Here is a 16,729-nt window from a genome sequence, read left to right as displayed (position 1 = left end):
TGGCCCCAGTCCAGGCACAGGGTGAACTGCGGCGGCCTCGGCCCCGGTCCGGGCAGTATGGACCGACCTAGGAGGGGAGGCAGGCCCCTCCAGCCCGGGTAAGAAACCTGCATAGGAGAAGGCCACTCCGATATAAAACCTACGACCCAAGGACCTCGCTGCCACGTCCCAGCTTGCTTGGCCACGGCACACGAACCATGGGTGTAAAGGGTGGGGCCAGTACTGCGCGCACTGCACTCCACCTAAAAGCTCCTTTGCGCAGGCCCGAGGACAGGTCCACGTCCTCCCCCTCCACGTCCTCCCCCTCCACGTCCTCCCCCTCCACGTCCTCCCCCTCCACGTCCTCCCCCTCAAAAGATGCTCACAAACTCAAGCTAGCATGCTGGAACATCAGAACCATGCTAGACAAGACCGACAGCCACCGACCTGAACGTCGGTCTGCCCTCATTGCACATGAACTCCTCAGACTTGACATCGACATAGCTGCTCTCAGTGAAGTCCGCCTGGCAGATGTAGGCAGCCTCCAAGAACGCGGCGCGGGCTACACACTCTACTGGTCTGGCAAGCCTTCGGATGAACGACGCCTATCTGGTGTAGGCTTCATGGTCAAGAGCTTCATTGCCTCCAAACTCGAAAACCTTCCGACAGGCCTCTCGGACCGAATCATGTCCATGCGACTCCCACTTCAAAACAAGCGTCACATCACCCTCATCAGTGTCTATGCTCCAACCCTCCAGGCGGAACCAGCAGAAAAGAACAAGTTCTACACCGACCTGCGCAACCTCATCCAACGTACCCCTACAGCCGACAAGGTTGTCATCCTGGGCGACTTCAACGCTCGTGTCGGCAAAGACTCAGAAACCTGGCCAGGAATCCTGGGCAAGCATGGCGTCGGCAAGTGCAACGACAATGGGCGCCTCCTGTTGGAGCTCTGCGCAGAACAGCGGCTTGTCATTACAAACACCCTTTTTCAGCAGAGGGACAGCCTTAAGACCACCTGGATGCATCCCCGATCCAAACACTGGCACCTCCTGGACTACATCCTGGTGCGAGAAAGTGACAAACAAGATGTGCTCCACACCAGGGTCATGCCTAGCGCGGAATGCCACACTGACCACCGGCTGGTTCGCTGCAAGCTCAACCTTCACTTCAAGCCAAAGCCCAGGAACAATAAAGCCCCCAGAAAGAGGTTCAATGTTGGAAAACTGCAGTCAGACGAAGCGAGAGGAAACTTCCAGGCAAACCTCAAAGCAAAGCTCGACGTTGCAACCCGCCTCACGGACCCGTCCCCTGAAACCCTCTGGGATCAGTTGAAGGCTACCATACTGCAATCCACTGAAGAGGTACTGGGCTTCTCCTCCAGGAAAAACAAGGACTGGTTTGACGAAAACAGCCAGGAAATCCAGGAGCTGCTGGCAAAGAAGCGAGCTGCCCACCAGGCTCACCTTACAAAGCCGTCCTGTCCAGAGAAGAAACAAGCCTTCCGTCGCGCATGCAGCCATCTTCAGCGCAAACTCCGGGAGATCCAAAATGAGTGGTGGACTAGCCTCGCCAAACGAACACAGCTCAGCGCGGACATTGGCGACTTCAGGGGTTTCTACGAGGCTCTAAAGGCTGTGTACGGCCCCTCACCCCAAGTCCAAAGCCCGCTGCGCAGCTCAGACGGCAAAGTCCTCCTCAGCGACAAGATCTCCATCCTCAACCGATGGTCAGAACACTTCCAATCTCTTTTCAGTACCAACCGCTCAGTCCAAGATTCCGCCCTGCTCCAGCTCTCTCAACAGCCCCTAAGGCTAGAGCTGGATGAGGTTCCCACCCTGGATGAGACATATAAGGCAATCGAACAACTGAAAAGTGGCAAAGCAGCAGGTATGGATGGAATCCCCCCAGAAGTCTGGAAGGCTGGCGGCAAAACTCTGCATGCCAAACTGCATGAGTTTTTCAAGCTTTGTTGGGACCAAGGTAAACTGCCTCAGGATCTTCGTGATGCCACCATCATCACCCTGTACAAAAACAAAGGCGAGAAATCAGACTGCTCAAACTACAGGGGAATCACGTTGCTCTCCATTGCAGGCAAAATCTTCGCTAGGATTCTACTAAATAGAATAATACCTAGTGTCGCTGAGAATATTCTCCCAGAATCACAGTGCGGCTTTCGCGCAAACAGAGGAACCACTGACATGGTCTTTGCCCTCAGACAGCTCCAAGAAAAGTGCAGAGAACAAAACAAAGGACTCTACATCACCTTTGTTGACCTCACCAAAGCCTTCGACACCGTGAGCAGGAAAGGGCTTTGGCAAATACTAGAGCGCATCGGATGTCCCCCAAAGTTCCTCAACATGATTATCCAACTGCACGAAAACCAACAAGGTCGGGTCAGATACAGCAATGAGCTCTCTGAACCCTTCTCCATTAACAATGGCGTGAAGCAAGGCTGTGTTCTCGCACCAACCCTCTTTTCAATCTTCTTCAGCATGATGCTGAACCAAGCCATGAAAGACCCCAACAATGAAGACGCTGTTTACATCCGGTACCGCACGGATGGCAGTCTCTTCAATCTGAGGCGCCTGCAAGCTCACACCAAGACACAAGAGAAACTTGTCCGTGAACTACTCTTTGCAGATGATGCCGCTTTAGTTGCCCATTCAGAGCCAGCTCTTCAGCGCTTGACGTCCTGCTTTGCGGAAACTGCCAAAATGTTTGGCCTGGAAGTCAGCCTGAAGAAAACTGAGGTCCTCCATCAGCCAGCTCCCCACCATGACTACCAGCCCCCCCACATCTCCATCGGGCACACAAAACTCAAAACGGTCAACCAGTTTACCTATCTCGGCTGCACCATTTCATCAGATGCAAGGATCGACAATGAGATAGACAACAGACTCGCCAAGGCAAATAGCGCCTTTGGAAGACTACACAAAAGAGTCTGGAAAAACAACCAACTGAAAAACCTCACAAAGATAAGCGTATACAGAGCCGTTGTCATACCCACACTCCTGTTCGGCTCCGAATCATGGGTCCTCTACCGGCACCACCTACGGCTCCTAGAACGCTTCCACCAGCGTTGTCTCCGCTCCATCCTCAACATCCATTGGAGCGCTCACACCCCTAACGTCGAGGTACTCGAGATGGCAGAGGTCGACAGCATCGAGTCCACGCTGCTGAAGATCCAGCTGCGCTGGATGGGTCACGTCTCCAGAATGGAGGACCATCGCCTTCCCAAGATCGTATTATATGGCGAGCTCTCCACTGGCCACCGTGACAGAGGTGCACCAAAGAAAAGGTACAAGGACTGCCTAAAGAAATCTCTTGGTGCCTGCCAAATTGACCACCGCCAGTGGGCTGATAACGCCTCAAACCGTGCATCTTGGCGCCTCACAGTTTGGCGGGCAGCAGCCTCCTTTGAAGAAGACCGCAGAGCCCACCTCACTGACAAAAGGCAAAGGAGGAAAAACCCAACACCCAACCCCAACCAACCAATTTTCCCTTGCAACCGCTGCAATCGTGTCTGCCTGTCCCGCATCGGACTGGTCAGCCACAAACGAGCCTGCAGCTGACGTGGACTTTTTACCCCCTCCATAAATCTTCGTCCGCGAAGCCAAGCCAAAGAAAAAAGTTGGTTGGTATGGGAAAATATTAAAAAAAAATCCAACAGAGCTGAAAGTTGAAACACCCAGAGAATGCTTTCTTATTGAGTTCAGAATACCTGCAAGATGTTTGATATTAGGTAACCCCCATTAGTGGTGTACCTGGCTATGAATTCAATTTGGATTTTTGGGAAAGTTGCTGGAATGAAAGAGTCATTGGAAACCATCATCACAGGTCTAAAAAGGAACCCTTAGGGGTCATTTATTGCATCCAGTGCTCCCGATGTAGGGAGAATGGAGAATGGGGGCTCGCTTTATTGAGCACCTTCACTCTGTCTGCTGCAACAGCAAGGACTTCCTATTGGCCAATTTCCAATTCCACACTCCATTCCCACACTGACAGCTCTGTTCATACATGTGCATTGCCAAGTTGAGGCCCTTGTATATTTGAGGAACAACACTTTGCAATCTAACTCAACAGTCTCCAACCAGACAGTATCAATATAAAGCTCCAATATCCATCATGAGCCTGGTTTCTGGTTTCTCTCTTTACCTTATCCCTCTTCCTCCAACTCTCCAGCCCATACCAGTCCTCCAATCAAAGAGCTATCTCTTCTTCACGCTCTGCCCTCTCTCTATATTACCTCCTAACTCCATCCCTCTCCCACCTGTATCCACCAGTTTTCTCACACCCCCCCCCTCCCCGCCCCCCACTTACAACCTTTTTATTTGGGTGTCTACCTAATTTTCAGTACTTCTGAGGAAAGGTTCAGGCCCAAAATGTCAATTGCCTTTTGCTTTCTCTGGTTGTTGCATGACCTGCTGAGTTTCTCAAGCACTTTTGTGTACTGCACTAGATCCCAGCATACGCAGTTTTTTTTTACCTTTAAAAAGTCCAGAGGTTTCAATCTACCAGACAAGGAATATTTATTGATCAACAAATTTGAAGGTCAAAAGAAGAAATTGTATGCAACACGTGGAAGGTTTAAAATAAAATCTCTTTTGCGTGTCCCAAAGTTAAAATTCACACCACTCTCCAGAAAAATCTTGAAGCTGATCTGACTGAGTTTCATCATGTTTCATGCCTTCATTAAGCATAAATGAATGATTATGCACAAGATAACAGCTAGATAAGATGATGCATCTCATAGCTGGAGGAAGTCTGGCCAACATCCATGGGTAGAAATGGCTAGTCAAGGTTTTGGGTTTCTACCCATGGTTTTTCCAACATCTTTGTAGTTTGTTGAAGATTCCAGTATCTAGGTTTTGTATTTCTCTTGGGTATCTCAAAGTCTTAAGTGGAAATGCCAGTTTTGTATGTCACGCTGATTAGTCAGGATGACTCATACCAGAGTTCTGCTATTTGACATCTGCTGATGTGGAGAGTTCACAGGTGATCAATAACTGGACTTTAGAATTGACACGCATCACAAACAAATGATTTGGGTGTGAGCATTCTTGTTTTGAAGAATGATGGCTTGTGCTCCTATTAAACTGTGTTTTAAAAAGGTTTTGGATAAACTTGGAAAAAAATGAGCAAGCAATTTGGCTCACATTCTCAGGTAATTGAACCTTAAATAACCAACACTAGATCTATTTCAACCCAATAAAGGAGTGCTTTTGCTTGAAATTTGTGATTTTTAAAAAATACAACAAAGGATATATTGTATTTCAAGCGCTTTGAGGTATTCTGAGGAGCATAATGGTGGAGCATAAAATGAGAGTCTTCTGCATTTAAAAAAAAAGTTGATATCTATTTCAATAGCTATTGAATGATACCTAGATTTAATTATCTGGCTGAGTTTTAGTTTCCTTCAAGAAATATAATTGAATTAACTTTAACCAGCTCAGTTCATTCACATGATATTGGATCCCACAAAGAGGCATTGAGAATACCACAACACTGAATGATGATTGAAGAAGAGGCTGAATGGAACATTCTTCTCTCCCTCGAGAGTTTACTCTTTTAAAAAGTGGTTTTGTATCATTGATTTTTGTATTAGCTACTATGTCTGCACACCATTGCAAGTGGAATGTGCTTAAATTACAGCCATTTATTCTATAGGAAAATGTAACATCCTGTTTTTACACAAGGTTCCGCACAGATGTCCCTTTTTGTCAGCCTTTCTGACTGTAATTCTGAATCTTGGTACCAATATATTTCCTGCTGCAGTGGTCCAAATTAACAAGACAAATGGGAAGCTGTTCAACCAGCTCCCACCTCAGAACCAAGGCATAACTACAGGGCAGCACAAACGCTGGCGTCAAATGACGTCAATTCACACCAGGGATTAACTGCCTCTACTCCTACTCGTATCCCTGGTGTTTGCTGATCAGTGGAAAAGGGGCAGCAAAAAGTCACCTGTTTCCAGATGAAGGTAGAACACTCCGATCCCCAGGGATGAGTTGTGTTCAGTGGAAAAGCAATTAGTGTCCCAGTTAAGGGTGGCCCAGTGGAAACGGCACAAAGGGCTTCCTATCCCGGGACACTGCACAGCCAATTCACTGGGTTGCCAGTGGAAAAGGGGTTTAAGAATGGGAGATTATGGTATAACTTTGAACTGTTGGAGTACTCTACACAGCTCTGTTCATCTCATGAGAGCAAATAAATGATTGTGCTGTAGGGTTGGAGGGGAGAATTCACCAGGATCTGGACAGGGTTAGAGAGTTACCTGGAGACACTGGATAAGCTTGGTTTGATTTGCTTGGGGTGAAAAAGACTGAGGAAGAATATGGTAAGATGTGTACAGAATTAAGGTTTAGAGGGAGCTCAAGAACCTTTTCAAAGGCGGCAATTGGAATATGGAATACACTGATTCAGTGGGTATTTGATGATTAGTGGGAGCACAGGGACTGAAGGGCATTTTTTTTCTGTTGATTAAAAATAACTCCATGACCTCTCTCCTCTTTTGTCCCTCTTTATCCATTTGTAGCCAGATAATTATCAATCATGGCTTGTCCTATCCATGCCATTACCTAGGATGTTCCATAAGGATGTTACTTTGGTCTGTCCTTGCTAATCATCCATGTACTGCCCTTCAATAATGACGTTTGCAAAAAAAAAGTATTAGTTTTTACCCTTATCCTGATTATGCCCAGTTAGCATGCCACTGCCTCTCTTGCCAACAGTTTTACTATTCTTTAGTGTGGGAGGACCAGAAACTAGTTCCAATTAAACAATGGGAAAAGCAAAACCTTTGCCCTTGGTACCTATGCAAAGTTCTCTTCAACAACCTTCCAAGATATCTTCTTGAACATTCACAAAGTTGATATTGGGATTTTGCTATTAAGGCCAAAAGCACTTTGATCCCCTCCCTGAATCTCATAACCTCTTTCCTCTTAAAATAGTCTTTAAGATCCACCTCTATTCCCAGGTGTCTATAGCCCATTCAGAGCCAGCTCTTCTGCGCTTGACGTCCTGTTTTGCGGAAACTGCCAAAATGTTTGGCCTGGAAGTCAGCCTGAAGAAAACTGAGGTCCTCCATCAGCCAGCTCCCCACCATGACTACCAGCCCCCCCACATCTCCATCGGGCACACAAAACTCAAAACAGTCAACCAGTTTACCTATCTCGGCTGCACCATTTCATCAGATGCAAGGATCGATAATGAGATAGGCAACAGACTCGCCAAGGCAAATAGCGCCTTTGGAAGACTACACAAAAAAGTCTGGAAAAACAACCAACTGAAAAACCTCACAAAGATTAGCATATACAGAGCCGTTGTCACACCCACACCCCTATTTGACTCCGAATCATGGGTCCTCTACCGGCATCACCTACGGCTCCTAGAAAGCTTCCACCAACGTTGTCTCCGCTCCATCCTCAACATTCATTGGAGCGACTTCATCCCTAACATCGAAATACTCGAGAATCCACGCTGCTGATGATCCAACTGCGCTGGGTAGGTCGCGTCTCCAGAATGGAGGACCATCGCCTTCCCAAGATCGTGTTATATGGCGAGCTCTCCACTGGCCACCATGACAGAGGTGCACCAAAGAAGAGGTACAAGGACTGCCTAAAGAAATCTCTTGGTGCCTGCCACATTGACCACCGCCAGTGGGCTGATATTGCCTCAAACCGTGCATCTTGGTGCCTCACAGTTCGGCGGGCAGCAACCTCCTTTGAAGAAGACCGCAGAGCCCACCTCACTGACAAAAGACAAAGGAGGAAAAACCCAACACCCAACCCCAACCATCCAATTTTTCCCTGCAACCGCTGCAACCGTGTCTGCCTGTCCCGCATCGGACTTGTCAGCCACAAATGAGCCTGCAGCTGACGTGGACATTACCCCTCCATAAATCTTCGTCCGCGAAGCCAAGCCAAAGAAATAGCCATTAGTAATTATTTCTCCTTAGGTGGCCAACTGTCTTTTTTTTTCTGCCTTTGGTTTGATATTTTTACATAATGCCTGTGAGTTTTACTATTTCAAACGCACCATATTAATGGAATTTGATGTTCCTGCAGTGAAAATTGTTGTATTTTGCTTGAATTTCAGATGCTACCAGTGAACTGCATATGTCCAATTCAAAACTGAAAGACATTGAAACAGCTTACACTACACAGAAATCAGAGGTTGGTGTCTCATTTCTTTACGTATGCTTAATGGGATGGAAATTTGGGGAGAATAGGTTATCAGGAAAATGAATTGGTGGCAGAGTGATATGCCATTAATACAGTTGCATAGCTCCAGTGACCTAGGTTCCATCGTGACCTTGGATGCTGTCTTCATGGAGTTTGAATGTGATATATAGATTTCTCCGTGACGTTCTGGTTTTTTTTACCATTACCCCAATGACATTACAACTGTCTTTGCTGGGTGGCAGAAGAACTGGGGGGGTGGGGGGGGGTTGGGGGGAGAATTGGTGGTCAGGTGAGAAGTAGGTTGCAGGCTGTCCTCTAGTTAAGGTGCCCAGAAAAATGGATATGCCTTCATATAAATGAGCTTCTGTAATATTATTCAATTCAAAAGCAAGTGTATATCCTCTTTCTTTCCACTTGATTATTATTTCTTATCAGTCTATAGACCTTTTGTTTGAAAATTTGAGTTTTCATTTGCATCAATACATACATATAATTCTTCATCATATAACAATACTATGTAATAAAAATGATACTAAATGATATATACATTTTCCTTTTATCCTCCTCTCCCAAAGAAAAAGAAAAGAGAGAAAAAAGAAAAAAACACCTGAATTTTTTTATCATTCACTATTCATATATTCCTAACATTATTGTATCCTGTACATATTAATTGGGAGGAATGGGTGTTATGGTCGACGTGGATGGACTCTTATTGATGAAATCCATATATGGTTTCCAAATCATATAAAAATTCTCAGGTTGATTCCTTAAATTATAAGTAATCTTTTCCAATGGTATACAGTTTTGAATTTCCATATGCCATCTCTCCAACCTTATAAAATTATCTGACTTCCATGTTACTGCCGTACATTTCCGTGCCACTGCTATTGCTACACTCAAAAATTTTTGTTGATATTTGTCTAACTTCAATTTAGTATCAGTATCATATAAATCACCAAGCAAAAATATTCTGGGATCTTTTGGTATCTATATCTTCATAATTTGTCCCAAAAATATATTCAAGTCTTCCCATGATTTTCCCACTTATTCACAAGACCAAACTGCATGTTATAAGGTTCCTGTTTGTTGCATCTGAAATATTTGTCAGAACAATTTGAATTAAGTCCATGTAATTTATACAGAGTGTAGTATAATTGGTGTAAAAGAATTTTTATTGTACCATTTGATATCTAACATTAATTGTATTGGTTACACTCTCCTGGCACAATCTTGACCAGGCCTCATCAAGTCGACATATACCTTTTCATGCTGGCAAAGGTAAAGGAAGCCATTTTTGCCTTTCATACTGGACCACTGTTAACCAGTTCTCTCTGTCCTTTCACACTCATCACAAGGCATCCCTGAGGATAGGGTGTTCTATCCTTCACCGGTGACATCTGTGTGATTCATGGAGCGATGATGGACCTGCCCTAACTGCTGATCAATGTATTATGATCTTGTATTTGAACAAAATTAATCATGCCTAATTATAACATAATTAAGCTTTATGTACAGCACAGCATGAGCCCTTCAGCCCCTGTTGTTGTGCTGACCTATATAAACCTTTATAATTTTATAAAAGACTGGGAAAGTATAGCTGCACAATTTATAAACACTGTGGGAAAGTCCTAGCAGCTATAGCACACAATTTATAAAGATGGTGGGACCTGCCCTCTCAGAATTCCATGCAGCAGGGAAAGGGCTGTATGCACAGAGCACTCGTGGAGGGGTTTCTCTGCTACATGGAATTCTTGGATGGCAGATCTGCCATCTCCCTCTCCCACTGCGACTTTCCCATGGTCCTTTAGACATTTACAAAAGGTTTATGTAGGTTGGTTAAATTTTATACCTTTTTAATCTTTTGCTTCCTTCACATTCCTGGACTCTCACAAAAACGTACTCAACATGCCACTACTTTATCCCAGGATACCCTATGTCTCTTTCACACTGGCACGCAGGTATCATCAAATGCCAGGGACGATTTGGGTAGTATCATCCCCGACATCTGATGACGATTAGAGAGCTTTCACACTGGACCCTTAACCGATAGATTGGCTGTCAATTTCTGGGACAAGGTGCCAGTGTGAAAGGAGCTTATGCTTTTTTACAATACTGCAAAGGTCTGGTTATCATATGGTTAACGAATAATTTTATGTATGTTCTGAATTTTGGATGAAATCAGCTTTCGATTTCTGTAAAAACAGAACTGTTTTGTCACTCAAGGTAAGCCTGTTTTGGGAAACAAGTGGGGAATGGAACTAATATGCATGTTCACAGTTAGCATTGATGACAGGCTGAATGCATTCCTGGTTCACCTACTAAACATAGATCCAACACTATCTATAAATTTGCAGATGAGACCACTGACATAGGCAGATCTCTATCGATGACAAAGAATACAGAAGAGAGAAAGAGGGACATGGCTTGGAGCCTGGACAATAACATCTCCCTCAACAGAAGCAAGACCAAATATTTAGTTGTCGACCTCTGGAGGAGGGGCATAGTTCACTCCCTGGTTCCTATCAATGGCCCTGAAGTGAAGAATGCAGACAGGTGTAAATTTCTAGGGTAAATACCACCAGTGACTTATCCTGGTCCACCTACGTTGATGCGATAGCTAAGAAAGTGACAAGTGTCTACTTCAGAAGCCTCAGGAAATTTGGCACGTCACTAGCATTCCTTCTCAACTTCTGCAAGTGCACCACTGAAACTTTCCTATCGAGAAAGTGCAAGTACATCTCAGGCCATCACACATATCCTTTCCCCTCATCAACCCCATCTAGAACTTCTGCTGCTTTGATAAAGCAGCCAACATATTAAAAGATTTGTCCCACCACATCCCCACGCTCTCATTGGGAAGAAGACTCTCGCACACAGGTTTAAGAATAGGTTTTTCTCCCCACTATTATCAGACTCTTGAATGAATCCTAAAATAGTAAAATGTTGCCTTTGCTCCATGCCAACTGATCTCTCTCTGTAACTGTAATTTTGTAATGTTTTGTACTTCATATGAAATATTTACTGATTTGCTTGCAAAACAACCTCGATCACTGTATCTTGGTACATGTGACATTGAGTTTGGTTGTCTTGTACATGAGATGAAAATGAGAAATGTGGCCTCAAATGGGGGTACACACATAGTATTTCAGGGTACAAAAGACAGATCCCGATAAATTCTGCTAATTTCTGTGTTGTCAATTTAGAAGAATGAACGGGGATCCAATAGATCCAAATTAGGAAAAGGATAAATAGATGGAGGCAGGAAAGTTGTTTCCACTGGTAGGTGAGACTAGAACAAGAGGATGTAGCTTCAAGATTTGGAGCAGAGTTTTGGAATGGAGACGAGGAGGAATAGTTTTTCTTTTCAGAGAGAAGTGAATTTATGGAATTCTCTGCCCAAGGGAAGCAGCAGAGGCTGCTTCAGTAACTATTTAAAACACAGTTAGATAGATTTTCATAGGAGGAGAGTTAAGGGCTTATTGGGGGGGGTGGGGGGGAGGCAGGTAAATGGAACAGAGTCTAATGCCTGTTGTATTAAATGGTGGAACAAGCTCGTCAGGCCAAGTGGCCTACTCCTGCTCCTTGTGTTCTTATCAACAAAAATTTGGATATTAAATATTTCCATTTTGGCATTGCCACCATTGTAAGAGTGTAAGAAGCTGCAACTTGACATTCTTCTTCTTTGGCTTGGCTTCGTGGACGAAGATTTATGGAGGAGTAATGTCCACGTCAGCTGCAGGCTCGTTGGTGGCTGACAAGTCCGATGCGGGACAGGCAGGCACGGTTGCAAGGGAAAATTGGTGGGTTGGGGTTGGGTGTTGGGTTTTTCCTCCTTTGCCTTTTGTCAGTGAGGTGGGCTCTGCGGTCTTCTTCAAAGGAGGCTGCTGCCCGCCGAACTGTGAGGCGCCAAGATGCACGGTTGGAGGCGAGATCAGCCCACCGGCAGTGGTCAATGGGGCAGGCACCAAGAGATTTCTTTAGGCAGTCCTTGTACCTCTTCTTTGGTTGCAGTGGTTGCAGCATTCACACAAATGAAATTGGTGTAAGGTGAGTGCAGCAAGTGTTTAATTCCCATGTCACATCCTGACGTATAACAGGAATAAGCTGAAATTAGGTTCCCTGTTGAGGGGAATTATGCTCTACCTTCATGTCAGTCAGAACTTCTTAAGCCATTCAACCCAATGAAAGTAGTTGTGCAATTTGATTTTGGTCTATTTGTGCTAAGCTTGTGATCCACCATTAGTATAAAAGGTTGAGGTGCGTTGGGTCCTAACATTCATATTTTTACTGCCTTTATGGAGACAGAGTTTAAAAAAAAAAATTGGATACTTTTCCGAACAAGATGTCAACACGGAACATATTCTAAATGGAGAAACACAGCAAAGATAAAGGTACATAACCTGATGTTTTGAGCTTGAGCCCTTCATCAAAGTGTGGAAAAATGTTGGCAGGCACCCAATTTATTTAAAAAAAATTAAGGGGGGGGGGGAGAAAGGAGGATGGTCACAATAGGTAATAGGTAGAGAAGGGAGGGAGGGAGGGCACAGCAGCAAGCAGGGGGAGGAGAGATGGGAAGGTGAATAGAGAGGGAAGGGGTGGAGAGCTGAGGGATAGAAGACAGGGGGAAGGGAAGGACCTGCTGAGTTTCTCCAGCGTTGTTTTTACTTCAACCACAGTGTCTACAGATTTTCATGTTCTTCTTCCTATTCTAAATTGATATTTTCAAATCCTCTTGAGAATTAACTTTGGTGTACAATTTTGTGTTTGTTGTTTGGCATATCTGTTTTTTTTTTCAGTATGAACGGTTGAGAAAACTTTACACAGATATGGAAGAGAAAGCAACAGCATCAGAGCTCCAAATAAAGCACCTCTCATCAGACTATAGAACCCAGCTACAGCAGAAAGAAGTAGGTCAAAGATGCATTTCTCTTCCTTTCTATTAATTATTCTATTAAACATTATTACTTGGATAATAATAAGGAAAATTACTTTGGCTATTTAAATGTTATCCCCAAATATTTTTATTTGGGAAATTGTACATCAAGGTGTGCAGGTACTGCATCATCTCCATTTGCTTGCATCTGTGAGCAACAAATGAGTGTCGGCAGACAATTTGATTGTGATAATTCTCAACAATTGCTGCCAAGCACTTTCAACATTGATTTCTGAAAAGGGATTCATTCCAGAAACTCCAATTTCTCTTTCCCAACCTATCAAAAACAAAAAGATCAGCTGTAATCCCAATGGAGAAATTGGCTAATTCAACAACCATCACCTCAAACATGGTCACGTCACATTGTTTAATCATGGTAGAACTTTTTAAAAAGTTCTTCGGAGCAGATGAATAACCAAGACCAAACTGAAACTCTTCTTCCCACCTTCTCTTCCATGACAAAAGGATTGCATTGGTGAAAAACAGAATTATTTAATTTCACTTTCATTTGTTATTTCAAAAATATAAAAGATATTTTCTGAAGTTATCACCTTTAAATCTATGTCAGATTAATTTGTATGAGGAATAAATGTAAAATCTAATTGTATGGACCAAGGACATAAATTGTAACAAGATGATATTGACGTTCTCGAGAGGAAAAAGTAATAGATGATAGTTGCCTTTTAATCATATGCTGTTTGTTCAGGATTGTTAACCAGGTTGGACTGTTGACTGTCTGACTGCTAATGCGCATATCATTTCAGGCAAGAAAATCCCAGATTTATTGGACTTGGTTTGCATTTTAGATATTCTCACTATGCTATGTCTCCAGAATTGGACTCCTATGCTATGCCAGAGGCATCTGAAGTAAGGATAGGAGTCATTATTCACTTGAATGTGATATGCTTGCCTGGAGATTGTAGAATTTTAAAACTTTTAGTCAATGTCATTTGTTTTTAATTACATTAATTTTATTACTTTGTGTTTTAATTTTTATTTTAAATTTTAAAATAGTTTTACTAAATGTTAATTGTCTTGGCTTTGGTAGAAAACAAGGTTCTGCTCCCAGCCCAGCAAAGAATGCCAGCCTTCTGGGTATGGGGCTTTAGTGAAATGCTGTCTGAGGCCTTTCCATGTTTGATCAGGTACACCCAGATGCAGGTCGATTTGATTGCCCATCTGTACCTGGTTCAATCAAGCATGAGCATGTGGGTTTTTGTGTGGCAAGAGTCTGAGCAGTAGATCAGATCCAGCTCAATTTGGTGTTGTGTATTTGAATCGTCAGTTTGTTACACTGCCATAAGAATATTAAGCACCAACATTGTCAATGTTTTTCTGTGAGATTAAAAGCTTTTCATTATTACTGTTAAGCAAAGATATGAATTACAGTTTTTTGACACACATTGAATATTTCGAGAACTTGCTCAGTTTTTCACCAGTTTATATTTATTGCAACTAGTGGCTAAGTATTTTTTTTCAATTGTCAACATTTTCATCTAAGGCTTTAAATATAGTTGTTATAGGAGAAAGGAGCAAATTGAAGTTACCTGATATATGTTGAATGACAGGGTGGCTTGATCTGTCATGCTTGAAAGGAGGTTTGCACTGTATAGAATGCAAGGTGGAACACTGCTTTGTAAGGATTGAGGAAAGGGGATGCTGGGCGCTGCCATGCACTTTAAGGATGGTTCCAAGAGATATTGACAGGATGTCTGACACTCCTTTTGACTGGTGGAGGATCAAAACTTATAAATCTGAACATGTTCAAAGTAATAACAATAAAAAAAATACTGGATACTTTCTGAAACAAATGAAAGTATGCAATGATCTTTGATAAAGTTCTGAGAAATTGACAGTATCCTTTTGGGTTGGAGGAAAGAATTAGATAAAATATCTCACATTTGCTTCACTGAAGGAGAAAACTAAAGTAATTAGGCTAACAACAGCTTTCTAATTGGATTTTTAGCTCTTCAGGACTCTGCAATGCTGTTAGGTTAGTTGCCATTAAGAGCTGCTGTTCATTTTTGAGTGCTGGTATTCCATTTAGTTACAGAAGAATTATGGCATTATATTTGTGTATTATATAATTAATGGGAAAGCCATTATGTCTGGGCAAGTCAAATAACCACAAGAGTACGTTTTAGGATCTCTGGATCTTTGTGTTTTCCTGTGATTTTTGAAATCGTTTGGTGATCCTGTTTGACTTTTATTTGAAAGCATCTCTCCATGCTCCGGGTTCGAGATTTCAACGCTGATGCTCGTGATGGCAGACGAAATGCATACATTTTTGTTTGTTCCAAGATGGTTGAAAATTTTTTTGGCATGATGCTTGTAATTTTATCTCATCTTAATTTGAATTAATATCGCTGAGTGTGGCTACCTGATTATTTTTATTTTAAAAGGTGGAAATCAGCCATTTGAAAGCCAGGCAGAATGCATTACAGGACCAAGTACAGAAGCTTCAGTCCATTGCTCGGCCAGCACGGACAGAAACCAGTATTACTACATCGTCAGGCTCTGCTACCTTTTTGCCTGGTGATGTGCCTCTCACCCCCACGTTCCATGGGGACACCATGGATTTTGGAGATGTCATCTGGTCCCAGCATGAGATCAATAGACTTTCCAAAGAAGTGTCAAGGTTGGAAGGTGATGTTGACCACTGGAAAGCATTGGCAGAGGTCTGTGAATTGTATTATCGTGGTCAACAAACAGTTATATAATTATTGATGCTGAAATTAATTTCAGAATTCTGGAATTTCATGTTATCAGAATCTTTGAATACTATGTCTCAGCTACCTCCACACTTTTTAGTTGTATCCTTTCACCTGTATTCTCTAACATCATATAATATATTTTTCCCTGAGGATATGGATAAATTCATTGTATTCATACATTTCCATACTTGTGCATCAGGGCTGATTGCTGCATAACACCAAAAAAATCCATCCAGTGTTGCTTTTTGGACTAGCAATTGAACTCTTATTGCATTTGTTGATCCAAGAATGCTAAAAATATGTTTTGGACGAAATTCTGTAAATTAAGATGCACGCACTCACTGCAAATCTTGTCAGGGAATTTGGAAAGTTGAGTAGTTAAATACAGGTATTCGATATCCATTTCTAAAACTTAAAAAAAAATGCTATTTTGTGTTCGAGAGACTGAAGGCATGAATAATGGCAATCACAAGATGAATTATGCTGAGGATTTTTTATTCAACGCTTTACTTTCTGTGAAGATTTATTTCTGTTTGTCTGGGTATAATAATTTGAGGGGCTCAAACAAGGCATGAGGCTGCAGTGCTTGTAACGGCATTTTACAAAAATAAAAGTAGATCGATTCCACGATCCCAACCTCTTGAGATATCATCTCCTGCTCCAAATATTTATGTGGAGTTCTTTTGAAGATGGAAAGCTCAATTTTTAATTTTTCCCAACAGCAGGGCCTTCCAAATCCAACAATCATCTATGCAAAACCATTTTTCCCAAGTTATTGTGTGGCTGCTTTAAATTGACTCCCTTTGACACTGCCTCCTCAACTCGAAGCAATGTTTTTCAGCTCCATATAAAGCTTTCATTTTAAAAGCCTCTATTAAATCTCTTGTTCTTTGCTGTGCTGAAGGATGCTTTGTCAG

General features: G+C 42.9%; 1 protein-coding gene across 6 annotated transcripts in view; it reads left to right on the top strand.

The window, feature by feature from the left end:
- Positions 1-16,729, top strand: part of trip11 (thyroid hormone receptor interactor 11) — a 102,159-nt gene that overhangs the window by 17,609 nt on the left and 67,821 nt on the right. For 3 of the 6 annotated variants that reach the window (XM_069916117.1, XM_069916114.1, XM_069916116.1), the window contains exons 2-4: positions 8,080-8,156; positions 12,962-13,072; positions 15,501-15,776. In XM_069916117.1, coding sequence (XP_069772218.1) covers positions 8,080-8,156; positions 12,962-13,072; positions 15,501-15,776 — 464 coding nt within the window. Of the gene's footprint in view, positions 1-8,079; positions 8,157-10,377; positions 10,734-12,392; positions 12,557-12,961; positions 13,073-15,500; positions 15,777-16,729 lie in introns of those variants that run through there. The other 3 variants (XM_069916118.1, XM_069916115.1, XM_069916119.1) reach the window with 3 other exon arrangements.

Source organism: Narcine bancroftii, chromosome 2 (genome assembly GCF_036971445.1).
Source record: "Narcine bancroftii isolate sNarBan1 chromosome 2, sNarBan1.hap1, whole genome shotgun sequence".
Lineage (NCBI taxonomy): Eukaryota > Metazoa > Chordata > Chondrichthyes > Torpediniformes > Narcinidae > Narcine > Narcine bancroftii.
The sequence above is the reverse complement of the archived record's forward strand: the minus strand, read 5'-3'. Positions and strand labels throughout refer to the sequence as shown.